The 27,980-nt window shown below is 39.2% G+C and overlaps 3 protein-coding genes across 9 annotated transcripts in view; all 3 read right to left on the bottom strand.

The window, feature by feature from the left end:
• The window catches only part of LOC103515200 (RNA polymerase II transcriptional coactivator-like), a 10,959-nt gene extending 1,216 nt beyond the window's left edge, over positions 1-9,743 (bottom strand). Inside the window, exons 1-5 of one of the 7 annotated variants that reach the window (XM_008480125.3) lie at positions 9,644-9,716; positions 9,268-9,411; positions 6,281-6,316; positions 5,590-5,731; positions 4,978-5,113 (exon numbers count right to left, since the gene is read on the bottom strand). In XM_008480125.3, coding sequence (XP_008478347.1) covers positions 5,019-5,113; positions 5,590-5,731; positions 6,281-6,316; positions 9,268-9,354 — 360 coding nt within the window. In that variant the 5' untranslated portion in view covers positions 9,355-9,411; positions 9,644-9,716 and the 3' untranslated portion in view covers positions 4,978-5,018. Of the gene's footprint in view, positions 1-4,977; positions 5,114-5,589; positions 5,732-6,280; positions 6,317-9,267; positions 9,412-9,615 lie in introns of all 7 variants that reach the window. The other 6 variants (XM_017446549.2, XM_017446552.2, XM_017446547.2 and 3 more) reach the window with 6 other exon arrangements.
• Positions 9,744-10,073: 330 nt separating this feature from the next.
• Positions 10,074-16,716, bottom strand: LOC103515203 (pancreatic lipase-related protein 3-like). The gene is made up of 4 exons (XM_026827966.1): positions 16,661-16,716; positions 14,472-14,591; positions 11,498-11,650; positions 10,074-10,249 (listed from the first exon to the last, which is right to left on the bottom strand). Exons 1-4 carry the CDS (start codon positions 16,707-16,709, stop codon positions 10,074-10,076), a joined length of 498 nt encoding a protein of 165 aa, XP_026683767.1. The 5' UTR covers positions 16,710-16,716.
• A 3,193-nt stretch (positions 16,717-19,909) lies between these two features.
• Positions 19,910-21,728, bottom strand: LOC103515202. Its single transcript, XM_026827964.1, has 2 exons — positions 21,119-21,728; positions 19,910-20,147 (listed from the first exon to the last, which is right to left on the bottom strand). The coding sequence occupies exons 1-2, from the start codon at positions 21,265-21,267 to the stop codon at positions 19,910-19,912; spliced, it is 387 nt and encodes a 128-aa protein (XP_026683765.1). The 5' UTR covers positions 21,268-21,728.
• Positions 21,729-27,980: the final 6,252 nt, after the last annotated feature.

Below are 27,980 nucleotides of genomic sequence, written 5' to 3'. Positions count from 1 at the left end.
GCTCATTTGTGTAAGAAAATGTGAAAAAAATCCTTCAAAAACCAGTTTTTTTTTGGCTTTATGGTTTTTTGGACAAAATTTGCACCACCATTTTCGTGTTCCTGGTAAAAAGACCTTTAATTTGATATATAGGTCGACTAGGTTTGGATAAGTCCTTCTATGGGGACAGACCGACCGACCGACCGACAGACGACACCGAGGCGAAAACAATAGTCCGTCCCCTATACCTTTTTATTACTATATTGTAATAATAAAGGAAGGACGGACTAAAAATGAAATGAAAGAAATCAGAAGAGGAAGACCTGAAGGAGAGATCAGCCAGAATATGGATGATGAAGAACCAGCAAGGGTGAGAGAACTTCTTGTGAGGCTCTGATGTAAGCTGAGACCGATGCTGACGCTTTACGAGCAATGCAGGTAAATAAATAATAGCAATAATAATATACAGGGTGGTTGTGAAGTGTGTGAGACATGGCAAATCCAGTGCAACTATCAAACCAGTCGTTTTGAGAAAGTATTCAAAACATGTAGGTTACTAAGGAAAGCACTCTAAGGAAATGCAAAAATGAAATTGTTTGAAACCCGATTTCTTTAGATAATAACCTCTCAAATGATTCACTAATAGGTACGTTAATCTTTGAAATGACACACCCTGTAGATCGTAACAAGTCATAAAAACCTGTAAGTAGACGACATCGGATGAGCCATTATGAGATTTTATATATATTTATACAGTAAAATATACTTTATATTGGTTTTAATAGATTGACCATCATTCACATAGCCAACGTAATGGTCAAAGGCTCGTTGGTTTCCTCTCAGAGAGATCTCACTTTTGTTTAAGATTGTTCGTTAGCTTTAGCAAATCCACATGAAGAATATTTGGCCAACACTTTGCCCACGGCATTTCTAGATGCCGCGCCGCTTTGGCTTTACTTCAACCATTCTTTTACATCCATGCCTGTCCGGGAAGGGACAACTAACCCAGCAGCTCCGGTTTGAGCGCTAGTGACTCAGTGCTCTTGACCACTCGGTCACAGAGGTGCAGAACAACAACACAATAATGATAACACCGAAAAGAACTACTAGCTTTGAAATAACTGAGCTGATGACAAGGTCGAAACTGAAAGCCATAACAATGATACACTACGAAGATGAGTCAATCACAGGTCTGGTGAAAGTGAGTTTTACCCGGAGAAGATGTAGCCATTATGCACCTTACTCAAAGTGCATTAAGATCTTGTACAATGATGACAAGTTCTTCTGCAATGTTTGTTCCTCTAAAAATGCACAAAGGGAAGTGAAGTCAATTTTTCGTTTGTGAATCAAAGGGTCAAATTATAAAACATCTAGGATTTTGGTTTTTTTAAAAAAAAAAAAAAAAAAAAAAAAAAAAAAAAAAAAAAAAAAAAAAAAAAAAAAAAAAAAAACTACCTAAATCGTCGAGTTAAAAGTTCAGCTCAGCCTCACAGAGGTCTAAGAGCAAGATGAACTACTTAACTATTAACAAATTATTATAATTTAATTTAATAGAACTCTGGTAGGTAGCTAACTTTGTTTTTACTTTCCTTATCCTATAGGAAGGAAAGTAATGTAATCGGGTCAAATTTTCGATGGTCAGTTTCTAATGCCAAAACACGTTTTGAGGTCCTTAGAGCCTAAATACGAAATTTCAGCCATTGGTTTGTGTGTTTGTTCTTCTGTATGTATGTCTGTCTGTATGTATGTCTGTCTGTCTGTAAACAAAGACTTGAAATTTGGCATGCAGCTGTCAAATGTGACAAGGATGCGACACAAAACTTTTGGTTAAGATAGGTGCTGCGGTCGGCGGTATTTTGACCCCTTTTTGGCGGTTTTCAGCTATATTGACTAATGAGCTAGAGATATTGTAAAAGTTACAATAGAACAAGTATATGGGTTGAAAGGCTGTCACGTTACGTTATATTTTCACCTTCTTCAAGAAAATATGACATCTGTCTATATCCCCTTGGTTAAAAACATCCCCTCATCGTAGAAGATCATCATGTTTTTCCTGTTCATTTAATTTATGTTGGTTTTCATTAAATATAATCTCTTTCTTGTCAAGATTATTACTTCTATTGCACTTTGTTCCTGCAGCAGTTGTTTATGAAAAAGGAGATAAAGACACATTTCCAGTCACTTTTCTTTCATGAAGCAAGTAGTAGGCCTTTAGTAGGTACAAAAAAAAATATATATAAAACTAAGAACATAAAAATATAAAAACTGAAATAATAAGTAACAACAAAACCCTCCTAGTTTTTCAAAAGTCACACGACCTTTTGTGAAGTGTTAAAATCAACATCACAATCGACCCTTTTTGTAAAGGTCTACAACAAAAGAGAAATATTCAGACAGATAACACGAAGAACAAAATAGAAAAGGTGTTAAAAATCACCTTTGCAAATGACCTTTAAAATTGCGAGGGAGACAGACATGGAAAGTGGCTTCTTTTGATTATCCATTTTCGGCACCCAAACCTGAGTTGATCTTGGGGTTTTGATGAAAATATTGAGTATCAATTAATTTTGTTGACATGTCTGCGAATTCCAATACCTATGTAGGTATGTTGTGGGAAGCGGAAAGTGGAGACCTTTTGTGAAGTGTTAAAATCAACATCACAATCGACCCTTTTTGTAAAGGTCTACAACAAAAGAGAAATATTCAGACAGATAACATGAAGAACAAAATAGAAAAGGTGTTAAAAATCACCTTGGCAAATGACCTTTTAAATTGCGAGGGAGACAGACATGAAAAGTGGCTTCTTTTGATTATCCATTTTCGGCACCCAAACCTGAGTTGATCTTGGGATTTTGGTGAGTATAAATTAATTTTGTTGACATGTCTGCGAATTCCAATACCTATGTAGGTATGTTGTGGGAAGCGGAAAGTGGGGTTGTTTATGAAAAAGGAGATAAAGACACATTTCCAGTCACTTTTCTTTCATGAAGCAAGTAGTAGGCCTTTAGTAGGTACAAAAAAATATATAAAACTAAGAACATAAAAATATAAAAATTGAAATAATAAGTAACAACAAAACCCTCCTAGTTTTTCAAGTCACACGACCTTTTGTGAAGTGTTAAAATCAACATCACAATCGACCCTTTTTGTAAAGGTCTACAACAAAAGAGAAATATTCAGACAGATAACATGAAGAACAAAATAGAAAAGGTGTTAAAAATCACCTTGGCAAATGACCTTTTAAATTGCGAGGGAGACAGACATGAAAAGTGGCTTCTTTTGATTATCCATTTTCGGCACCCAAACCTGAGTTGATCTTGGGATTTTGGTGAGTATAAATTAATTTTGTTGACATGTCTGCGAATTCCAATACCTATGTAGGTATGTTGTGGGAAGCGGAAAGTGGGAATTCAACACCTCCACTTCTAATCAATTATTGGGTTCTGATAACTGATATCATGGCCCCGTTTTTCAAAAGTAAAACATCCTAAATTCCAAATGATTAAAAATTCAACTTGTAATTTGTAGACACAAGTGCCTACCTTCAGAGGATCATCTTTTAGAGAAACAAGCTTGTGTACCCATCCACTTTTGATTGCTCAAGTGACATACGAATGGACATTTCTTATTTCTTGCCTGTCTTTTACAAGCACCGAAAAAAAATAATATCATGAAAGTAATGACTAATACATATATTCAAATTTTCCTCATTTTAATTACTCAGTATTTTTTTATTAATTTCTCGCTAATCTCCCGTTGACCAGATAACGGGACAGATCCATTCGCCATTAATCATGGAAGATGTTTCCATAACAAGCATCTCCCTGCAGCTGACCACAATCCATCATCTCCTCACTTCACACGAAGCCTACACAGAGATCCTAATGAGGATCCAGAACATACTCGTTGCAGATCAATATGCATATAATTAAGATTTTTCTTTATCATTATCTTTGCGAACTTTTATTAACACAATGACGCCCAAAAAACCCTGTCTCCTACATACTAAAGTCCTAAATTTATATCGGAGATTCTCATGGTATGAGAGTAGGTAAACAAAAAGAACACAGCTGATTTTGCAAACTTAATTTAAGATTTTGCGAAATAAAGACATCTGTAACTAGCTAAGAAACAAGTACATACAACATTTTGAAACAATCCAACAAAGACAATCTAATCGCTGTTACTCCTACATACTAAAGTCCTAAATTTATATCGGAGATTCTCATGGTATGAGAGTAGGTAAACAAAAAGAACACAGCTGATTTTGCAAAATTAATTTAAGATTTTGCGAAATAAAGACATCTGTAACTAGCTAAGAAACAAGTACAACATTTTGAAACAATCCAACAAAGACAATCTCATCGCTGTTAAAACCAAGCTGGTTCATCTTGCGACGTCAATGGACTAACTCGAAATTTACATTTACACCAAACACTGTGCTGAGGTAGAGAAGTTCTTTTTAGCATAATTTTGCATTTCGGAACTCGCATCATTTGACGAATTCTTCAGTTTGTTGTTCATTGCACTGGGCATTTTAAGAGTAGCCCATTAGCTCAAGTTTCTCCACATTTACACCAAACACTGTGCTGAGGTAGAGAAGTTCTTTTTAGCATAATTTTGCATTTCGGAACTCGCATCATTTGACGAATTCTTTAGTTGTTCATTGCACTGGACATCTTAAGAGTAGCCCATTAGCTCAAGTTTCTCATCTTTGAAATGACACACCCTGTAGATCGTAACAAGTCATAAAAACCTGTAAGTAGACGACATCGGATGAGCCATTATGAGATTTTATACATATTTATACAGTAAAATATACTTTATATTGGTTTTAATAGATTGACCATCATTCACATAGCCAACGTAATGGTCAAAAGCTCGTTGGTTTCCTCTCAGAGAGATCTCACTTTTGTTTAAGATTGTTCGTTAGCTTTGGCAAATCCACCTGGGGGGGATGTGGGGGGGGGGGGGATTCGGAAAAGTTCGGATATTTACGGATGGGCTCGGGTCGTCATGGCAACACAAGATGGCGTCGTTTATTTGACATTCCCCTGACATTGTTCAATCACGTCATTAATGTCATTCGCGTGGTCCCTGAGTACCTTGAACTGCGCCAGATTCAGTAAAATACCTGTGGAACATAGAATAAAATAGATTAGATTCAGTAAAATACCTGTCGGGCATACATAGAAAGGAAAAAATTTATCAGGGTAGGTGGTAATGCCGCCAGGGATCGCTACTCGATTAAAGTAGCTACTCAATTGTCCTTTTTTCATAACCTTAACCCTGTCAAACGTGTCATTTTTTCACCACCTTAGGCCAGTTAAATTGCACCTTTTCTCACCACCTTAGGCCAGTCAATCGATACTTTTTTCGCCGTCTTAGGCCAGTCAGGTTGGACTTTTTCTACCTCCTCAGCCTCAGTTAAACAGTATTATTTTTTCCAGAACCTTAGGCCAGTGAATTTGTACTTTTTAACCACCCTAGGCCAGTCGAAATTGTACTTTTTTCACAACCATAGGTCAGTCAAATTGTACTTTTTTCACCAACTTAACCCAGTTAAACGTTAATATTTTTTACACAACCTTAGTCCAGTCAAAAGCGTACCTTTTTTGCCCGGTAGCATCTGGCCATCTTTCTCATAGTGCTCCCTGATGTCAACATACAGTTTACCCTTGAACTCTTTGACCTTGACAAACCTCGTGTTGTCCAGCTGCCAACTCTTGTACACACCCTCCTCTTCTTTCATCTAGAATAGAAGATTAGAAGTAGGTAGGTAAATAATAAAAGTTAGCTGATACTCGATACAAAAAAAGCTAAATATGTTCCTATTTTTTCTGAGGTGTTGAATATTTGTTCCCACTTGTAGTTCGGAAAAAAATCGTGTCGTATGTAGTGGGAATACAGTCGAACCTGGATATAAGAGAATTCTGGTTATAAAAGAAAATTGTCTGGGCCCTTCATGCTGAACCTCGATTTAAAAGAATCTGGATATAGTGGAAACCTGAATATAAGAGAGAAAAAAGGGTGGTCCCCTGGATTCTCTTATATCCAGGTTCGACTGTACTCTCATTTAAATTACATTGCCTACACCCTACAGGACATTCGGAAAAAAAAATTGATGAAAACCCACGATAAGTGGGAACGAGCCTTTGCACAATTTTTGTGTTACCCAAGGTTTGAGTGAAAATTCGATACTCTTATACCTACTTATTCTTTGTCTTTACAGGGCCTTAAGAAAACCCTACATTATAAAATTATTACGGACATGAAACTAGTTATCTAATTAAGACCTTACCTCCTTTCCTGGGGTGCCAGCAGCATCTTTGTTTTCCTGAAATCAGATCAGAATATTACAAAATTTTACTTTATAACTATAAGTACTTCTAACTGGTTTTGGTTCCCTCAAAATAAGCTTGCGGTTCCCTTAAAATGGGCTCGCGGTTCCCAAGGGAACCGCGGTTCCCGGTTTGGCCACCCCTGTTCTAAAGTGTTTAGCTGTTTAATGACGGCACGGCGGTTTCACCCTCCATAATTCCATTCGGCGATTCCTGTCTTGTAGAAAAAAAGAGTGATGTGCCATTCTCTCTATTTAAAACAATGCTTTTCTATGAGTAGCGTTATCAATTTGAACCATCAACATACTTAATAATAATAATAGCTAGGTTCTTAGGTTAAGTAGGTATAAATTCATTTCATAGAACAAGTCAAAAAAACGAAAAAAGGTAATATACCGAAAATTCAATTACACGTAGGTTTATTAATTAACCCTTTCAGTTATGACATTTGATTTTTTTTTTCGTTAACCCTTTGAGTCAAAAGGATTGATTTATCGACCATCCTGTTGGAAATCCTCTGCTCCAAGTGATAGGGAACTTTGTTTATCTCTACTATTACTTACTCTCTAGCTTTATTTTGTTTAAATTTTAATTTTAAGACTTTCAAATCACCTCAACTTCTAGAAAATAATTGAAGAAAACAAATTGAAATTTAAACTTTGATAAATGGATTTTTTATTATCTTTTTTGAACAGATTACACATTTCAATGAACAGGGTAGGTAAACCCTTACCGATTTTTAGCCCGTCCTTCCTTTATTATTACAATAGTATTATAAAAGGTATAGGGACGGGCTATTGTTTTCGCTTCGGTGTCTGTGTGTCTCTCTGTCTGTTCCCATGGAAGGACTTATCCAATCCTGGTCGACCTGACGTTTTCCGATATCTGGGTTTTCTGTCCATGCTCTGTTTAATACAGGTGACATTTTTTTGGGAATAATATCCCCGTTCATCCACATGTCTATTCAAACGGACACATATGTTTGTCCATACTGACTGGGGGGGGACTAATGACACCTGTTGTATTCTTGTCTGTTTAATACAGGTGACATTTGTTGGGAATCACATCCCCGTTCATCCACATGTCTATTCAAACGGACACATATGTTTGTCCATACTGACTGGGGAACTAATGACACCTGTTATATTCTTGTCTGTTTGATACAGGTGACATTTGTTGGGAATAACATCCCCGTACATCCACATGTCTATTCAAACGGACACATATGTTTGTCCATACTGACTGGGGGGACTAATGACACTTGTTATATTCTTGTCTGTTTGACACAGGTGACATTTTTTTGGGAATAATATCCCCGTTCATCCACATGTCTATTCAAACGGACACATATGTTTGTCCATACTGACTGGGGGGGGACTAATGACACCTGTTGTATTCTTGTCTGTTTAATTTAGTGTTGTATTGAAATGAGAGCAAAAACAAAATGGCTATCTCTATTTAAACTTTGACTCCATTTATCTCAAAACGCCAATTAAGAGCGCTCTAGTAACTCCTTGTCCAAGATGTATGTGCAGAAACAGTTAAGATGACACTTCAGCTAAAGCCAATACCTAGACCAGATAGGTAGGTATCTGTGGGATCTCACGAGTCCATAGAATCTACACGAGGTGTCTACAGAGGGCATACTCAATATACTGACTTGGAGAATTCAAATGATAAAAGATGCTCTGCCTCTGCATATCTTGGACACTTTTGGTATAAGGATCGGCTATAAAACTTGGGTTTTTATACCAATGATAACGTTTGAGGTTACAGACCCTAGGGAAGTGTTATTGTAGATATTGAGGTCCGTGCGTCCGTGCAAGTGGTAGATTTGGTACCCACATGGGCAACCTCCTCCTGGTATGGAAGTGGATAGTGACAAGGCAGAGCAGAACCTTAACTTGTAAGTTTAGTTGGTTTTCTGTTTAGGCGTCTACGGATCGAGGACCTTAACTTGTAAGTTGTTCATTTAGTTAGAGAATAAAATTTGGCCTGGACGAGAATCGAACCCACACCATGTCCTAGTGCCTGTACTAAACCATAGAACAAAAAGAAGAAACAAGCTTCAGGAGAGGAGACATTGGGAAAGGAAAATGAAACTTTTTTTCCATTAGGTGCTTTAACTATGTTTTATGCATGTCGTTCGCGCCGGAAAATGAAACTTTGATCCTGTAAAACGTAGGTACTTTGATTGAATAGACTTTTCTGTATTCATAATACTAACTTATACAATATACATACCTACTTAGTACTTACCTATTGTTTTCAAAAGATGTTCATTCAGGGTCGAAAGAATAAAACGTTTTTCTTAGTCAGTATTGACTTGGGAAAAATACCTTTGTACATATCTGTTATTTTATTAAATTTTTAATAAACCTTTATTTTTATTGTTTATAATTTTGTTCACAACACAATATAATCAGTACCTAATTACAATATGTCTTCTTAATAGATTAATTGAATTGAAATTGAATGTTTCAGGTGGACCATACACATGAAAGGTGCCGAGGGGACCCTATACGATGGAGAAGAATTTCAACTACAGTTCAAGTTCGGTCCAAAATATCCGTTCGATTCTCCTGAGGTACTATTAATTAATTTATTTAACTTGGCAATTAAACTTATTCCCATATTTTCCTTTAAAGACGAAAAAAGAGCTTCAGAAGAGGGAAATTGTCTCAGTTTCCAAAAGGAAAATATGAACTTTGATTTTTTTTTTCTTTTCTTTATTGAAAATTAAAATTCCTTCCTTCTTTTCTAGCAGGTCTCCGTATTTTCCTTTCTATCCATATGTCTATTCAAACGGACACATATGTTTGTCCATACTGACTGGGGGGGACTAATGACAAATCCGCCCCGGGCGGGAATCGAACCCGCGGCCTAGCGCTTACAAGGCAGACGCACTACCAACTAAGCTAACTAGGCTGGCAGATTTTTTACTTACAGCATCGGGAAGTGGGTCTTCCTCACACTTCACAGCAATCAAACAACACCCCAGTACGACAGCACAACTTAACAAAATGGATTTCATTCTTAACTAAAAAGAGAAAAATAATGGATTTCACCAATGACCTATTGAGAAATTTCACTAAGGGGAGAATTTTTAGTAATCCAAAAATTAGTTTTTAAAAATTTAAAAAGGAGTTTTTAATGGTCCAAACAGGAGTTTTCAAAAACTCCTCCTTTTTGGACCATTGAAAACTTCTTTTTGGATTATCAAAAACTAATTTTTGGATCATTAAAAAATCTTCCATTAGAGAAATCTCTCAATAAGTCATTGGTAAAAACCCACCAAAAAACTAGTAAAAACAACAAACTACCTAGGTATTAGGTAGGTTATAACGAAAACAAAAGGCTAAAATTGTAAACTGTGCTACTAGTGCAAGTTGTCACCTCTACAAAGGCCTAGCACACTACATTGTAGGGTCCTCAGTTCTCTTATGGAGCTCTTGGTTACTCAAAATTTTGCGAATGAGGGAGTCTTGATTTTCAAGAGATTTGATAGAGGGAACTGAGGGAACTGTAACTGCTATGGTCTTATCGTCCCGAAATCGAAGAGAGAAGGAAGACAGGATAGGAGAAAGCCAGCCGTTCCGAGAAACTTTCTATTCGATTATGTGACTTATTTTTATAGTCAAAATGGCTGAACCAATGAGATTCCGCTTTGTCTACACTTGCTCCTCAAAGCTCAATCTCATTGGTTCAGTCATGTTTGACTGTAAAAAGTCACATAATAAAATACGGTCATACTTACGTGTCCCCCAAATGGTAGCCGGCATAGCCTAGCTTTCCGCCACACGTTTGAGACCTCGCGTGTTGTACACTAGAACACATGAAGCTGAGGAACTTATTCTTGGGGTTAATGGAGTGGGCGAAAATCTGGTAGGATCTGTGATGATCGCAGCCGCTGGTTTTGAGGGCAGAACCTGTGACAAAGAAGATTGCCCAATGTGAGCCAACAGCACTAGTGTTCCAGACGGTCACCCATCCAAATATCAACCGAACACAGTGTTACTTAACTTTAGATCCTCTGAGCTCTAAACCAGCGCTTGACAGATCAGTTGTTAGGGTTTGCGTGGTTGGGTACCACTTGGGGCCTTTTTATGCTGCTATTTCGCGAAGAGCCATTCAGTAAGACAGTTTTTTTAAAGAGATTTGAGAGAAGGAACTGTAACTGCTAAGGTCTTATCGTCCCGAAATCGAAGAGCCAAGGAAGACAGGATAGGAGAAAGCCAGCCGTTCCGAGAACGAATATTATCCGTTCAGGATAAAATCCGCCCCGGGCGGAAATTAAATCTGCGGCCTCGTGCTTAAAAGGCAGACGCGCTACCAACCAAGCTAACTAGGCTGATAACTGAAGAGCGTCGGCTTAAATTGAACCGAAAAGGAGAGACATAAAGACAAATGACCTTAACCTTAACTGTGACATTAACTGAGGAGCGCGAGGACTAAGTCCAAAGCAGAGAGGACTAAGTCCAAAAATCGACTTTCTGAGTTATCTATATAATTGGAAAGAGCGCGAAAAGATCTACTTTTTTTATTGGTCGCGAACTTCACTTTAGTATTGTTCTAAAAATTCTTAAATAACTTCTTTTTTTTTTTTTTTTTTTTTTTTCTTTCTTTCTTTCTTGTAGTGTGTCAAAACATTCAGATACTCGCCTATCTGCCTGTTCCTCTCTTATTTTTTTTATTATTATTATTGCCCCAGGCAATAATTTCGCCCTTTGTTTGTAATTTCTTCTCTTTGTGTATATTGAATTATACTTTTTATGCTGCTATTTCGCGAAGAGCCATTCAGTGAGACAGTTTTTTTAAAGAGGTTTGAGAGAGGGAACTGTAACTGCTAAGGTCTTATCGTCCCGAAATCGAAGAGTGAAGGAAGACAGGATAGGAGAAAGCCATCAGAGGTTCCTATAACGAATTTTATCCGTTCAGGATAAAATCCGCCCCGGGCGGAAATCAAATCTGCGGCCTAGCGCTTAAAAGGCAGACGCGCTACCAACCAAGCTAACTAGGCTGGCGACCGAAGAGCGTTGGCTTGAATTGAACCGAAAATCAGAGACATAAAGACAAATGACCTTAACCTTAACTGTGACATTAACACTTTTGACTTGTTGCCTAGACCTTGTTTCGACCGCTAGTGTAAAGGGACTCTTCAGTCCTATAAGACTTACTCAGAGCATGTTGGAGAAGGTCGCTTATCACAGTGCTGACTACATTCCAAGTGTTGAGGACTACATTGTCCCCCGGGACTGGTAGACTTTGGTTACTACACTTGGGCTGAGCTGTCCCTCCGTTCACGTAAAAGTCAATGGTGCCATCGGGACCTGTAAAAAAGAGAATATTCGGAAAAATAAACTGATAAATAAAAATAGCCAGCCTAGTTAGCTTAGTTGGTAGTGCGTCTGCCTTGTAAGCGCTAGGCCGCGGGTTCGATTCCCGCCCGGGGCGGATTTTATCCTGATGGTCAATATTCTTTTTTTTTTTTTTTTTGGTAGAGTGTGTCAAATGTGCTGTGTTCTTTTGGCAGCATCCGAATGAAATTCGGAAGCACCGAATTTTTATTGGTACTTCGGTTTTATCTGTTTTTGTCTTTTCATTTCAGAAACGGCCCCCCGACAACACATTCTATGTGCGAACTTGTAACAAAAACCCCAAGAAAACCAAGTGGTGGTATCATGGTAAGATTCGAACATAGTGGTAAATTGACTAAAGGTTTTTTTTTAAAAAAAAAGAGGGATAATATCCGCCCTAGGCTGGAATCGAACCCTAGACCCAGTGCTTACAAGGCAGACGCGCTACCCTACATAGGCTAACTAGACTGGCTAGCGCATTACATTCTAGCTCGGTCATATTTGTATGAACGCCGGGTATCTATTTAATTATGCAATGTGCACAGCATAAATAGTGGATGTCACCTATGACCAGTCGAAGCAGCCGATAAGATTGTGAAGATTCATCTTAAAAAGGAAAATGTGTTCTTCTTTCGAATCGTTTCTGCTTAAGATAAAATCAACCCCGGGCGGAAATAGCACTAGCGAAAAAAAAGAACGGGGCGTGTATATTTTAATATTTTTATTTAATACTAATATCGAGAATCATGGCGTACTGCTGCAAACCAGCCCCTCGGCTGTTAACCAATGATGATGATGAATACATATTCGCATTCTTTTTTTGTTTTCCAGATGATTCAGTTTGAGGCGGAAGAAGACGTTTGGAAAATTTCCGGAAACGGCAGAACGAAGAGAACAGCACCGACAGTGAAAACTTGTTACCACCTATAACAAAATAACTTTAAAATAATGAGGGGAAAAAAATACATTTTATTATATCTAATATGTTGGAGCAGTACCACAAATTGCCACTTTCAGTGACCTAGTGGATTTTAAAAGTGAAATATGTATGTAAAAGTGAATAGTGATTTAAAAGTGAAACATTATTTAAAAGTGAAAGAGATTATTCAGTGAAACATGATTTAAAAGTGACACAGATGGTAGAAACTTGAGGTACATTTCGTATCTAACGTATTGAACTTTTCTCAAGTGAATCAAAACATGGGAACATGGAAAGTTGAAGCAACCTCGAGTGGGTATCACACGAGGCTTTGCACGCCGGAGGTCCCGCGTTCAAATCCCGGCAAGGTCGAAGTTTTTTCCGCTAGAATAATTATGTCGAGTTTTACCATCGTGGATTGTCCCAGGATTGAGTTCGATCCGAGGTTGACCTGGCTATTAAGTATAGGGAAATCATTGTTTCATCTCAATCCCAAGTTGGTAAAACCCAGCATTACCAGCTCTGGTTATACGGATGGGTATAAGTACCATTTATAAAAATTTAGTATGGTCTGAGATTTATCTTGAAAAATAAATGGAAACTTGTTAAATTAAAATTAGTAAAGGAGGGTTCTAGTAATGCTGTGAAACCTGCAAAAGTTGTGAAGAAGCTCTCTGCTTACTCGTAAACAATTCGTGATTTGATGTAGGACTCAGCTCAGCATGGACCTATTTCCGTGTCTTTTTGCTTTCCCGTATACCTACCTAAAAGCCCTTTCCCTCTTGTGACGTTCATCCGATTTTTTTCCGAATGTCCTGCAGGTAATGTAATTTAAATGAGAATGTTCCCACTACTCACGACACGATTTTTTTTCCCGAAAGACAAGTGGGAACGAGCTCTAAGGTAGAGGGAAGCATTGTTTTTTTCTCTCATTATCACTTACCTGCCTTAAGGAGTGCTCTAGTAAGCTAGCTAAATCATTTAAGGTAGAGGGAAGCATTTAAGTTTTATTTTTCCCAAGTTTTTTAAATAGTTTTTTCCTAAAAATGTATCGTAAAAATGGATTTTTCAGAGGAAAAATAGATAATCATCTAATCAAGAATATTCCTCTAAATTTTCATTCGATTTTCCCAAGGAAAAAACAAACGGAGATTTTTCCCCCAGAAAAGAAAAAAGCTCCTTCGAAATGGGAAAATTAATGTAACCAAAAATATTGTAAAAAGATACTCCTTGCAAAGAACTCGAAAATGTTATATCTAAAATGAAGAAAAAAAAAAAATGGAAAAAACTAACCCGTTAGGTTAATATGACATTAATAATTGAAAAGGACTACTAGTGATTGGTCTTTTTTTTTTCTCGGGCCGGACGATCCGCGGTATTGCCGCTGCAATGAGGTACGTCGGTCAACCGCGCGCGCAACCTTCTTGTGAAATACTTTTTTTTTACATTTAAAAGATGAGTGTTTCTTTGCCGTTTTTATTTCGTAACTATGAAACAACTGCTACATTAGACGCATGTGGAGTTTGGAGTAGCATGTCCATTGTCCATCTTGTAGTATGTCTCTCATCAGATGGGCAATAAGAGACAGAATACTCCCCATTTAGGTGTTGGGTCAACACGAGAACACCAGAAGCAACCCGTTGAAATATTTGTAATCGAAAAACGAATGCAAATTTTTGTCGATGGTGGGATTCGAACCATGGCAAGCGTTCTATTCTACATATTATGTATTACTCCATAATTACGAGTACAATAAGACCTTGTTTTGACTGCAGGAGTGAAGGGACTTTTTAGTCTCTTTCTGGCAATATAAACAGTGTATATTCTATTAATGACACTAAAGTAAGGTAGGTGAACCTATTTTGGGGCTCTCACCTTCAGTGCCGAGTAGGAGAGAGTTGGTATGTATGACGTCCACCACTAGGGCATCGTCCTTATCTAACTTCTCGGATTTGGTCGCCACGTGGTCGAAAAATGGTCCGGCTGGATCCAAGGCTGAAATAAATCAGAAATTAATCATTAGAATACAGAATTAATCTTTTTTTTTTAACTGAGGATTTTGACATTTGTGTGGAAAGGCCTTCTTTTTCGCATCTTAGTTAGGCCAGCCACTCACTACCAGGTATACCTGCCACGTGGTCGAAAAATGGTCCGGCTGGATCCAAGGCTGAAATAAATCAGAAATTAATCATTAGAATACAGAATTAATCGTGTAGTGGTCAAGACGCTCGCTTGTTAAACAGGAGGGCGTGGGTTCAATCCCAGCCGAGGTATGGAATTTTATCCTCAATATAATTTGAGAATTTGACCACAATAATAGTAGTAGCCTACTGCTGGAGTAAAGGGACTTTTCAGTCCTATGCGAGCAGTATAAATAAGCACTATTGTTATCTCTTCGATCCGAGGAATAAAAGCTGACTGTGCTGTCTAGATTCTGAAAGTTATACCCATTGCTGTTAGCGTAGTAGAACTTCTATTCAGTTGTAGTAGAATTTCTGCTGTCTGTATTGAGAATGCTGTCCATTTAACAGCATTTCTCGTGTTATCTCTTCGAGCCGAGAAATAAGCTGACCGTGCTGTCTAGATTCTGAAAGTTATACCCATTGGTAATTGTGTAGTAGATACCAGGCAATCTGTAACCATGGAAACAAAGTGGTGGTTGAATAGAAGAGACCCTTCAGAACAACGCTGACGTGATGAATAAAACTTGTGATAAAAAAAAAAATACATAATAATTTCAAAAGCTTATAGGGTCTGCTTTGTAAGGTAGAAATAGAAACACTACTTTTACATCACGTCACGTGAACTCATGGGGAGTCAGAAAGGTGTAATTCAAATTTTTCCCATAATATTGTAGGTAATTTCGTTTCGTATACCACACAGGCGGGCATGATTTCCGCCCGCAGCCAACTTTATCTTATGCAGATAAGGTTTTTTTCTTGGAACGGCTGACTTTCTCCTATCCTGTCGAGTCCACCGGGAATCGAACCTGGGACCTCCAAGGTGCAAGTTTAAATGATTTGTATTCTTTTTTTTTTTTTTCTTGGTATACCTGCCACCTGATAAGCACACATACTATCAGGCAGACCTGACAGGTACGGCTGAAAAGGTCCGTCTGTCAGGTTTACCTGATACCTGATGAGCAATTGAGCACACACACTATCAAGTAGATCTGAGCAGGTCTACCTGTCATCAAAGGGTGCAAACTTTACTGAGGTGCCTAATTAGGTACTTGAAATTCCTCGAATGGGGACTGAAATGTCCCTCATAGGCCTACCTGATACCTGATGAGCACACACACTATCAGGTAGACCTGAGCAAGTCTACCTCTCGTCAGGTCTACCTGATATTGGGTGGTTGGCCATAGAAAATATTTGATACTGTGCAAACTTTATTAGGAATAGAATAGAATATACCTACCTTGTTTATCCTGCTGGGATAGGACTGAGGGATAAGACAAAGGTGCCTGATTACCTTGAATTCCCCGAATGGGGACTGAAAAGTCCCCCGTTAGGGTACCGACCTGTGATACGCGGGACTTTGAAGTCCATATACTGGCTGGCCACCCCCATCAGTTGTCCCCCCGGTATACCTGCCACCTGATAAGCACACATACTATCAGGCAGACCTGACAGGTACGGCTGAAAAGGTCCGTCTGTCAGGTTTACCTGATGAGCAATTGAGCACACACACTATCAAGTAGATCTGAGCAGGTCTACTTGTCGTCATAGGGTGCAAACTTTACTGAGGGGCCTAATTAGGTACTTGAAATTCCTCGAATGGGGACTGAAATGTCCCTCATAGGCCTACCTGATGAGCACACACACTATCAGGTAGACCTGAGGAGGTCTATCTCTCGTCAGGTCTACGTGATAGTGGCTGGTTGGCCATATAAAATATTTCATAGGGTGCAAACTTCATTAAGAATAGAATAGACATACCTACCTACCTACCTACCTACCTTGTATATCCTGCTGGGATAGGACTGAAGGATAAGACAAAGGTGCCTGATTACCTTAAATTCCCCGAATGGGGACTGAAAAGTCCCCCATTAGGGTACGGACCTGTGATACGCGGGACTTTGAAGTCCATATACTGGCTGGCCACCCCCATCAGTTGTCCCCCGCAATGTAAGGATTTCCTGCAATCTGATTGGTTCCTTCATTTTGGGTTGATGACTCATTGCTGTCACATTGTTCTGGATGAACTATAGGAATTCCTATTTGAAATTTAAACCCCAGAAACACATTAGGTAAGAGGCGATTAGACTAGCATTCTAAATACTGTTCTAGCCTAGATTAAACGGTTTATCTCAGATTACCTGGAAGGATACCTATAGGTATAATAATATAGGTATCTATCTACCTGTCTACTTTATCCCGATCGCGATGGAAGAACGCCAATTCGGTCCCATGACCTTTTTTCTTAAGGTAGTCGACTATCAATTGGGTCCCGGGCTTACTACCAATTGGGTCCCGTATACCTGTATATAAGAGATAATTTTTAACAATATTACAACGTTCTTTTTTTCTGTTGTTCACAAGTAGAAGAAATGATTCTGCTTTATTCGTACTTAATGCATCATAATTTTCCGAGATTTTTCAATACAATCACCAAAATTTTCGGTACCTAATTATTCCAGAAGCTACGACAGTGAAAAAGAAAGCTCCTTTTTGTGTTCAACCTAACCCTGTATTAAACGTGCTATCGTTTGCGCTCCGTCCTTGATTGGTTATTGGGTGACATCCACTATTTATGCTGTGCACTTGCATAGTTAGACAGATACTCGGCGTTCATCCAAATTAAAGTACTTCAAATGACTTCTGAGTCTGATAAAAATCAGAGTATGGCTAAGACCTAGATGTTAGTCCTCTTAAAACAAACGCTTGAAAAAATCTAGAAAATAAAGCGCTAGCCAGTAGCTCGACCAGCTTAAGTTATTGAGCTTGGACGATAGCGCGTCCTACCTTGTAAGCGCAGTCGCGGGTTCGATTACCCACACCCGAGTGAAGCTTTATCTGAGCACCACGCTTCAGGTACCGGTCTGAATCAGACGTGTTTATCCTGATTCTAACGGACCTCCGTTGATTACAGTTCGTCTCTAGTCAAACTTCTTTCTTCTTCTTCTTCTTCTCTCTTCTTCTTCTTCTTCTTCTTCTTCTTCTTCTTCCTTCTTCTTCTTCTCTGTTCTCTTCTTCTTCGATTCTTCTTCTTTGCTCCTTCTTCTTCTTTTCATCATTCTTGTTCTCTTCTTCTCCTCTCTCCTACTTCTCTTCTTCTCTTCTTCTTCTTTTTCTTTCTTTTTCATTTCTCATTCTTTCTTATTTCTGTTGTTCTTCTTCTTCTTACTCAAATTCACAGTCTAGATGTGGTGGTGACTGCACTCGCCCTTGCAAGTGGGATCCGGGTTCGAGTTCGATACCGGTACCTACCATCAGTAATAAATCTGGTCGAGTTAGAGAAGCCAGGGTTTTCTTGGAACCCGTGGGTGATGAATTTGGTCAGCGTTTCTCTATTGAAGCAGATCGATCCAAATAGGTGCGGTTGTTGGGAATCGCGTCCTCCCTGTCTGGAATATAACTGGGGGGGGGGGGGAAGGACGAATGTGAGTGTTTCACCGCCGTTTTTATTCAATATCAATAAAACAACTGCATTAGCATGCCCAAAACCTTAGTATGCCTGTCATCAGATGGGCGAGAAGATACACAATTCTTCCGAAATATCTTTAGTAGCGCGGTCAACACGAGAACAGCTGACAGTAAACCGTTGAAATCTTGAAATAGGTACATATTTGCAATCGAAAAACGAGTACAAATTTTTGTCTGTAGTGAGCATCGAACCCGGGACCTTCTGCGTGACAAGAAAACTTCCGAGCCTTTTTCAGCAGCCCGGGCCCAGGGCAAATCGAAACTTTTCGCCAAATGGAAGGTAAAACCTTCATCACTAAAAACTTTATCCGACAGGCCACCCACTCTTGCTCGGACTGTCTATCAGACCAGAACACGGTCTGTCAGACCAGATCACGGTCTGTCAGACCAGATCACGGTCTGTCAGACCAGAACACGGTCTGTCAGACCAGACCACGGTCTGTCAGACCAGACCACGGTCTGTCAGACCAGACCACGGTCTATCAGACAAGACCATGGTCTATCAGACCAGAACACGGTCTGTCAGACCAGAACACGGTCTGTCAGACCAGAACACTGTCTATCAGACCAGATCACGGTCTGTGAGACGGTGTGAGCCTGAGTGGCGTTATGGACGTTATGTTAAACCTCCTATGGGCGTTACATAGACGTTAAACTTATCTAGGTTGATAACTCACCTTGCGTATAGATAAAACCTCACAGTTTTGGACACGTCCGCTTTTTGGCACTCGTAGCCACCCACACCACCGACACACCAAATAACGCTGACGACGGCGATCGAATAAAACCAAACTGGTGACCGAAACAGAACGCCAAGTGACACCATTGGATAGAACACAGGAAAACGCCCAGAATTCGTTGAAAACCCAGAAAAAAGATCGAGAAAAATCCTTCACTGGAAATGAGTTTCGTTATGATTTAAATACACATTTCACTTCCTATATTATTTAAGTCATTATTTTATTTTACCTACTTCTTTTTAATCTGATTTCGAACACTTTCTGAACTATTAATATGGAAATTGATTGCAAAGGAGGCACTTAGTAATGTTGTGATATACACAAAAGTTGTGAAAAAGCTCTGCTTTACCGCAAATACCTAATTTGAGATTTGAAAATAAGTATAATTTGGACTCACGTGACTCGTAACTTTCTAAATCGCTTACCTAAATACAAACATATTATAAGTGGTTTTATCATTTTAATCATTCATTACAAACTTGAAGTGCATGTTAATGTTAACGCCCGTACCTTTTGAGCCTGATTAATTATTAATTAATCAGGCTCAAAAAATCAACAACAAAAACGCTGGTGTGAAGATCACACCACTTTCTTCATCCTATTCGGTGGATTCCGAAATCCGCCAAAAAGTCCCCAGCCATTGCACCGATCTTAACTAAAATAAGTTTCGTGTTGCATCCTAATATTTGAGAACTACATATGTATGTACTAGATTTTAAGACTCTAGCAGTCTAGCTTTTACCGTTTTCGAGATATTTTGTTTACAGACACACACACACACACACACACACACACACACACACACACTTCTCCTCCTTCTTTTTCTTCTTCTCCTCCTCCTCCTCCTTCTTCTTCTTCTTCTTCTTCTTCTTTTTTCTTTCTTTTTCTTCTTCTTTCTTTCTTTTTCTTGTTGTTCTTCTTCTTCTTACTCAAATTCACAGTCTAGATGTGGTGGTGACTGCACTCGCCCTGCAAGTGGGAGATCCGGGTTCGACGTTCGATACCGGTACCTACCATCAATAATAAATCTGGTCGAGTTAGAGAAGCCGGGGTTTTCTTGGAACCCGTGGGTGATGAATTTGGTCAGCGTTCTCCTATTGAAGCCAGATCGATCCAAATTGGTCACGTTGTTGGGAATCAGCTCCACTCTGTCTGGAATATAACTGGGGGGGGAGGGGGGGGGGAAGGACGAATGTGAGTGTTTCACCGCCGTTTTTATTCAATATCAATAAAACAACTGCATTAGCATGCCCAAAACCTTAGTATGCCTGTCATCAGATGGGCGAGAAGATACACAATTCTTCCGAAATATCTTTAGTAGCGCGGTCAACACGAGAACAGCTGACAGTAAACCGTTGAAATCTTGAAATAGGTACATATTTGCAATCGAAAAACGAGTACAAATTTTCGTCTGTAGTGAGCATCGAAACCGGGACCTTCTGCGTGACAAGAAAGCTTCCGAGCCTTTTTCAGCAGCCCGGACCCAGGGCAAATCGAAACTTTTCGCCAAATAGAAGTTAAAACCTCCATCACTAAAAACTTTAGCAGATAGGCCACCCATTCTTGCTCGGACCATCTATCAGACCAGACCACGGTCTGTCAGACCAGAACACGGTCTGTCAGACCAGACCACGGTCTGTCAGAACAGATCACGGTCTGTCAGACCAGACCACGGTCTGTCAGACCAGAACACGGTCTATCAGACCAGAACACGGTCTGTCAGACCAGAACACGGTCTATCAGACCAGACCACGGTCTGTCAGACCAGAATACGGTCTGTCAGACCAGAACACGGTCTGTCAGACCAGAACACGGTCTATCAGACCAGAACACGGTCTGTCAGACCAGAACACGGTCTGTCAGACCAGAACACGGTCTGTCAGACCAGATCACGGTCTGTCAGACCAGACCACGATCTGTCAGACCAGAACACGGTCTGTCAGACCAGAATACGGTCTGTCAGACCAGAACACGGTCTGTCAGACCAGACCACGGTCTGTCAGACCAGAACACGATCTGTCAGACCAGACCACGATCTGTCAGACAGTGTGAGCCTGAGTGGCGTTATGGACGTTATGTTAAACCTCTTATGGGCGTTACAAAGACGTTAAACTTATCTAGGTTGATAACTCACCTTGCGTATAGATAGAACCTCACAGTTTTGGACACGTCCGCTTTTTGGCACTCGTAGCCACCCACACCACCGACACACCGAATAACGCTGACGACGGCGATCGAATAAAACCAAACTGGTGACCGAAACAGAACGCCAAGAGACACCATTGGATAGAACACAGGAAAACGCCCAGTATTCGTTGAAAACCCAGAAAAAAGATCGAGAAAAATCCTTCACTGGAAATGAGTTTCGTTGTGATTTAAATACACATTTCACTTCCTATTATTTAAGTTATTATTTTACGTACTACTTTTTAATCTGATTTCGAACACTTTCTGAACTATTTTCTATTAGGTAAGTACTTATCTATTACTTTTCAATCTGACCGCCTCTTTTTATTTTCAATACTTAGGTACACTTTTACACTTGTCAGCTAGATATTAGATAGTCCTTTTATTATTCTCTTATTTTTCTATTAGGTACTTTCTTTTTTTGTGTTAAAAAAAAGGTATGAAATTAATTTATTTGGACAGTAATTTTATTTATTGAGAGGTCTTTTATTTTTATGACTTTCTTAACAATGAAATTACAAATTACTTTTATATTTCAACGTCAAAAGAGTGTCTATGAAAAAGCGAAAGAAAGTAGGCAATATTTATAGTAAAGAAGGTAATACTTATGTAGGCTCAACATTTTTCGACAGTCTTAAGTAAGTACTCGAAAGATAATCTGGGACAAAGGTAGGTATTGTCTGAAGCACTTCACGTACGCAGTAAAATATAAAAGTAGGTACCTACCCAGCAGTACCTACTTGGGTGCTAGATCAAATTTAATCACGGAATTCTGTTGTTTACTTCTGACTTCGACTGCCTAATTCGACAGTCTAAATAAAGCACTAATATCTAAAATTCTTTGCGTACACATTTCTTATTTATTTAAAAATGGTAAGGTACCTATTACGAGTATACCTTTCATAAAACAGAAGAGAGAATTGTATAATTTCGTTAAAAAATTCGAGATAAAAAATGTACGAAATTTGCTAGAAAAATCCCTTCGAGATAAGAATGTCCAAAAATATAGGCAGTATTAGTCTCTTGGATAATAATTTTATTATTAAGTAATAATAATTATAAGTATTATAGCCTAATAGGCTGTTAGATAATGATTAAGTAATTAATCTATTTATTTACTATGAGTAGGCAATGCACCATCAAATTTCTGCAGCCCCGGGGGGATCCAGGCGTTTAGGGGCCCCTGAAGGACACGATCGGGGGCCCCCAAAAGCCTTTTTTAAGTGGTCCCTCCATACACCCCTGGTGAGCGATTGAGAGGCATACTACGGGATGGGCATGCTACGACACAGACCACATGCGTCTAATCAAGTCTAATGTAGCAGTTGTTTCATTGCCACGAAATGAAAACAGCGCCGCGGTGAAACAATTTTTTTTTAAGTAGTATATTTTGGCTGGGTTATTGTTGCGGTCGAAAAATGGTCCCGCTGGATCTAAAGCTGAAAATGGGATCATAATTAAACTGGTGGCACGGTGGTGGCGCCTTTGCATGCCAAGCAGAAGGTCCCGGGTTCGAAATCCACCAAGGACAAGAAATTGTACTCTTTTTCGATTGTTTAAATATTTCAAGGGGTTACTTTTTTTTAAATACTTTCAAATACTTTCATATTTACTTATTATTGAATCAACAACACATACCTAGGTAGCAAAATAACATAAAAAATAAGTGAGCTTTTGATTCAATCTCATGAATATTATTAAACTATAACAATATTTAGTTCATGAAAGTTATTCTAACCCTGGACTTTCTGGTGTTCTCGTGTTAATCCAGCATCTAAATAGGAAGTAGGTATTGTGTCTCTTCTCGCCCATCTGATGAGAGACATACTACGATACAGACCACACGAGTCTAATGTAGCAGTAAAATCGAAAAAGTAATTGAATTACTTATTTTAATTGTGTTAAGTATATTTAAATGCTTGTCACAAATATCGTTTCCCGATTATCACACCTAGATAAATTTTATGACTTGACTTGGACTCGAACCACCAACCTCCAGATCCAAAGTCCAACGCTTTAACAAAATATGCACCACTGAGGTTGTTTTTTTTTTTTTTTTTTTTTTTTTTTAAGAACTACTCGTTATTTGGAAGAACGCCAATTCGGTCCCATGACCTTTTTTCTTAAGGTAGTCGACTATCAATTGGGTCCCGGGCTTACTACCAATTGGGTCCCGTATACCTGTATATAAGAGATAATTTTTAACAATATTACAACGTTCTTTTTTTCTGTTGTTCACAAGTAGAAGAAATGATTCTGTTTTATTCGTACTTAATGCATCATAATTTTCCGAGATTTTTCAATACAATCACCAAAATTTTCGGTACCTAATTATTCCAGAAGCTACGACAGTGAAAAAGAAAGCTCCTTTTTGGGTTCAACCTAACCCTATAATAACACTGGTCCCTACTCATTTGTGCCAGTTCTTTTGGTAGCGATCACTCTAAAGTTTTAGACTAGGAAGATTCAGCTCCAAGAACATATCTAGTGCTTGTGATGTGTTGATAGAAAGCAGAAAAAAATTGGTACTTAGACCCTCACAAACCCGGGACCCAATTGGTAGCAAAAACAGGTTTTGGGACCGAATTGGTTTCCTACCATCCCGACACCTTGGTAGGTATTTCCTATGTACCCACATAACATAGGCACAGTGCTACATATGTATTTTTGTTATAATCTAACTGACCTAAATAATACCTAAAGCCCAAAATGACCCATTACTTATATACCTACTAAACTTATTTTGTCAATCCTGTATGTGTTTTATACGAAAGTTCAAGACGCGATTAACAATGTTGAAATAATTGAAGTCCTAATTAGATTTCAATATTCTTTCTTCAATCACAAAGTAAAAATAAGTAGGTATAATTTTATTAAGCAACCTCCGTGGCCGAGTGGGTATCACACTAGCCTTGCACGCAGGAGGGGTTCGATTCCCGGCGGGGCCAAGGTTTTTTCGGCTCTGTGCTTGGAGTTCGGGGTGCACTCAGCCTCGTGAGTACGATTCAGTAGGTAGCTACGTTAATCGAGTAGCGACCAGTGACCTATCCCATGTCACCCATCCGGATATGAGGCGCGACGTTGCTTAACTTCAGTGATCCATGGGGAACTGATGCATACAACGTGCTATCGCCTGCCGCTCCCATGATTGGTTATTGGTGACATCCACTATTTATGCTGTGCACATTGCATAGTTAAATAGATACACGGCGTTCATACAAATTAAAGTACTTCAAAATGACTTCTGAGCTAAAAATCTAGAGTTAGGGGCAAAGACCGAAGATGTTAGTCCCCTCTTAAAATAAATGCTTGAAAAAAATCTAGAAAATAAAGCGCTAGCCAGTAGCCTCTAGCTTAGTTATGTAGCTTGGAGGATAGCGCGTCTACCTTGTAAGCGCTAAGTCGCGGGTTCGATTCCCACACCCGGAGTGAGCTTTATCATGATCACTACGTTCAGACGGTCTGAATCAGACGTGTTTATCCTGATGGGACCTCCGTTGTTACAGTTCTCTCTATCAAACTTCCCCCCCCTTCGACAAAATCAAAATCCTGTATACGGCCTTGAGAGAAAGAAGGAAGAAATTGAAGGATAGAGAGGGAAGAATCGGGTAAATTTATCATGGGATAGCCAAGATGGTCATGGGCTATCCCATGTCACCCATCCGGATATGAAGCGCAACGTTGCTTAACTTCAGTGATACATGGGAAACTGATGTATTCAACGTGCTATCGTCTGCCGCTCCCTTGATTGGTTATTGGTGACATCCACTATTTATGCTGTGCACATTGCATAGTTAAACAGATACTCGGCGTTCATACAAATTAAAGTACTTCAAAATGACTTCTGAGCTAAAAATCTAGAGTTAGGGGCTAAGACCTAAGATGTTAGTGCTTAAAAAAAAATCTAGAAAATAAAGCGCTAGCCAGTAGCCTCGAGCCAGCTTAGTTATGTAGCTTGGAGGATAGCGCGTCTACCTTGTAAGCGCTAGGTCGCGGGTTCGATTCCCACACCCGGAGTGAGCTTTATCCTGAACACCACGCTCAGACCGTCTGAATCAGACGTGTTTATCCTGATAGGACCTCCGTTGTTACAGTTCTCTCTATCAAACTTCTCTCTTCTTCTTCTTCTTCCTCTTCTTCTTCTTCTTCTTCTTCTTCTTCTTCTTCTTCTTCTTCTTCTTCTTCTTCTTCTCCTCCTTCTTCTTCTTTTCCTCCTTCTTCTTCTTTCTCCTCCTTCTTTTTCTTCTTCTCCTCCTCCTCCTCCTTCTTCTTCTTCTTCTTCTTCTTCTTTTTTCTTTCTTTTTCAATATGGAAATTGATTGCAAAGGAGGCACTTAGTAATGTTGTGATATACACAAAAGTTGTGAAAAAGCTCTGCTTTACCGCAAATACCCAATTTGAGATTTGAAAATAAGTATAATTTGGACTCACGTGACTTTCTAAATCGCTTACCTAATACAAACACATTATAAGTGGTTTTATCATTTTAATCGTTCATTACAGACTTGAAGTGCATGTTAATGTTAAGGCCCGTTGCCAGATTCCCACGTATCGTGAATTTCAACGGGCCTTTCTTAAAAAAAAAAGAGGTTTGACAGAAAGAACTGTAACTGCTAAGGTCTTATCGTCCGGAAATCGAAGAGAGAAGGAAGACAGGATAGGAAAAAGCCAGCCCTTCTGAGTACGAACATTATCCCATCAGGACAAAATCCAACCTGGGCGGGAATCGAACCCGCGGCCTAGCGCTTACAAGGCAGACACTCTATCAACCAAGCTAACTAGGCTGGCTCAGTACTTATTCATTACATTATTTGCAGATATAATCGAGGTAAGGTCTCGTGAGTCTCGTGATTAGATACTTGAGGATGATTGAGTAGCATTAAACATAGGTACATTATTCTTTAATTGGGTACTTAGTGAAAATAAAACAGAATTAGGTAGCTAATTATTAATTAATCAGGCTCAAAAAAATCAACAAAAAACGCTGGTGTGAAGATCACACGACTTTCTTCATCCTATTCGGTGGATTCCGAAATCCGCCAAAAAGTCCCCAACCATTGCACCGATCTTAACCAAAAGTTTCGTGTTGCATCCGATTTGAGAACTACTTACTAGATTTCAAGACTCTAGCAGTCTAGCTTTTACCGTTTTCGAGATATTTTGTTTACAGACACACACACACACACACACACACACACACACACACACACACACACACACACACACACACACACACACACACACACACACACACACACACACACACACACACACACACACACACACACACACACACACACACACACACACACACACACACACACACACACACACACACACACACACACACACACACACACACACACACGGACCAATGACTTTGAACTTTGGATTTAGGTTCTAGAAACCTCTAAACGTGTTTTGGCACTAAAAACTGACCGTCGCGTCAATACATCACTTTCCTTATTATAGGTCGCGGGTTTGATTCTCGCCCGGGGCGGATTTTATACTGAAGGGATAAGGTTCGTTCTCGGAACGGCTGACTTTCTCCTATCCTGTCTCCCTTTTCTCTCTTCGCTTTCGGGACGATATATAAGACCTTAGCAGTTACAGTTCCCTCCATCAAACCTCGAAAAAAGAAAAAATCCTATCCTGTCTCCCTTTTCTCTCTTCGCTTTCGGGACGATATATAAGACCTTAGCAGTTACAGTTCCCTCCATCAAACCTCGAAAAAAAAAATACTTCCTATAGGATAAGGAAAGTAAAAATCTACAAATAATTGTGAAGAGGCTGTCAATTTCATGGCGAATACTTTATGAATCACATTGATAAGAAATAAAAAATCCTTCCTATAGGATAAGGAAAGTAAAAATCTACAAATAATTGTGAAGAGGCTGTCAATTTCATGGCGAATACTTTATGAATCTCATTGATAAGAAATAAAATTGTAAATTGTATAATTTCGTTAAAAAATTCGAGATAAAAAATGTACGAAATTTGCTAGAAAAATCCCTTCGAGATAAGAATGTCCAAAAATACCTATAGGCAGTATTAGTCTCTTGGATAATAATTTTATTATTAAGTAATAATTTTAAGTATTATAGCCTAATAGGCTGTTAGATAATGATTAAGTAATTAATCTATTTATTTACTATAAGTAGGCAATATTAGGCAGTTTGATAATAATTATCTAATATAAGTATTAATCTAGGTATTTATTTATCTACTGTTTTTCTACTTTTTCATTCCTATAGTGCGTTAAGTAGGTAGGTACACTTTCCAATAAGTGCGAGTAAATGATATGAGTACCAACCATACTCGCCGGTGCTTAACTTTGGTGCTTCACCTCTCAGGAAGGAACCTTACCCTTACCGTGTGAAGTTTTTGACCTCGGGCGGAATCGAACTACAGTGTCCCACTTGCAATGCGAGTGAGCAGAGCACCATCAAATTTCTGCAGCCCCGGGGGGATCCAGCCGTTTAGGGGCCCCTGAAGGACACGATCGGGGGCCTCCAAAAGCCTTTTTTAAGTGGTCCCTCCTTACACCCCTGGTGAGCGATTGAGAGGCATACTACGGGATGGGCATGCTACGACACAGACCACATGCGTCTAATGTAGCAGTTGTTTCATTGCCACGAAATAAAAACTGCGCGGCGGTGAAACACTCTTTTTTTTAAGTAGTATATTATTTGGAACATCGAGGAGACCTCAAGGCGAAAGCTAGGAGGGAGGAGGGTGGGGCGAAAAAGACGCCACTGCAAACAAGACCTTGTTTTTTTTTTTTTTTTAGGGGGAAACCAAAACACGTG

The sequence above is a fragment of the Diaphorina citri genome, unplaced genomic scaffold, assembly GCF_000475195.1.
Source record: "Diaphorina citri unplaced genomic scaffold, Diaci psyllid genome assembly version 1.1 scaffold1296, whole genome shotgun sequence".
Classification (NCBI taxonomy): domain Eukaryota; kingdom Metazoa; phylum Arthropoda; class Insecta; order Hemiptera; family Psyllidae; genus Diaphorina; species Diaphorina citri.
The sequence above is the reverse complement of the archived record's forward strand: the minus strand, read 5'-3'. Positions and strand labels throughout refer to the sequence as shown.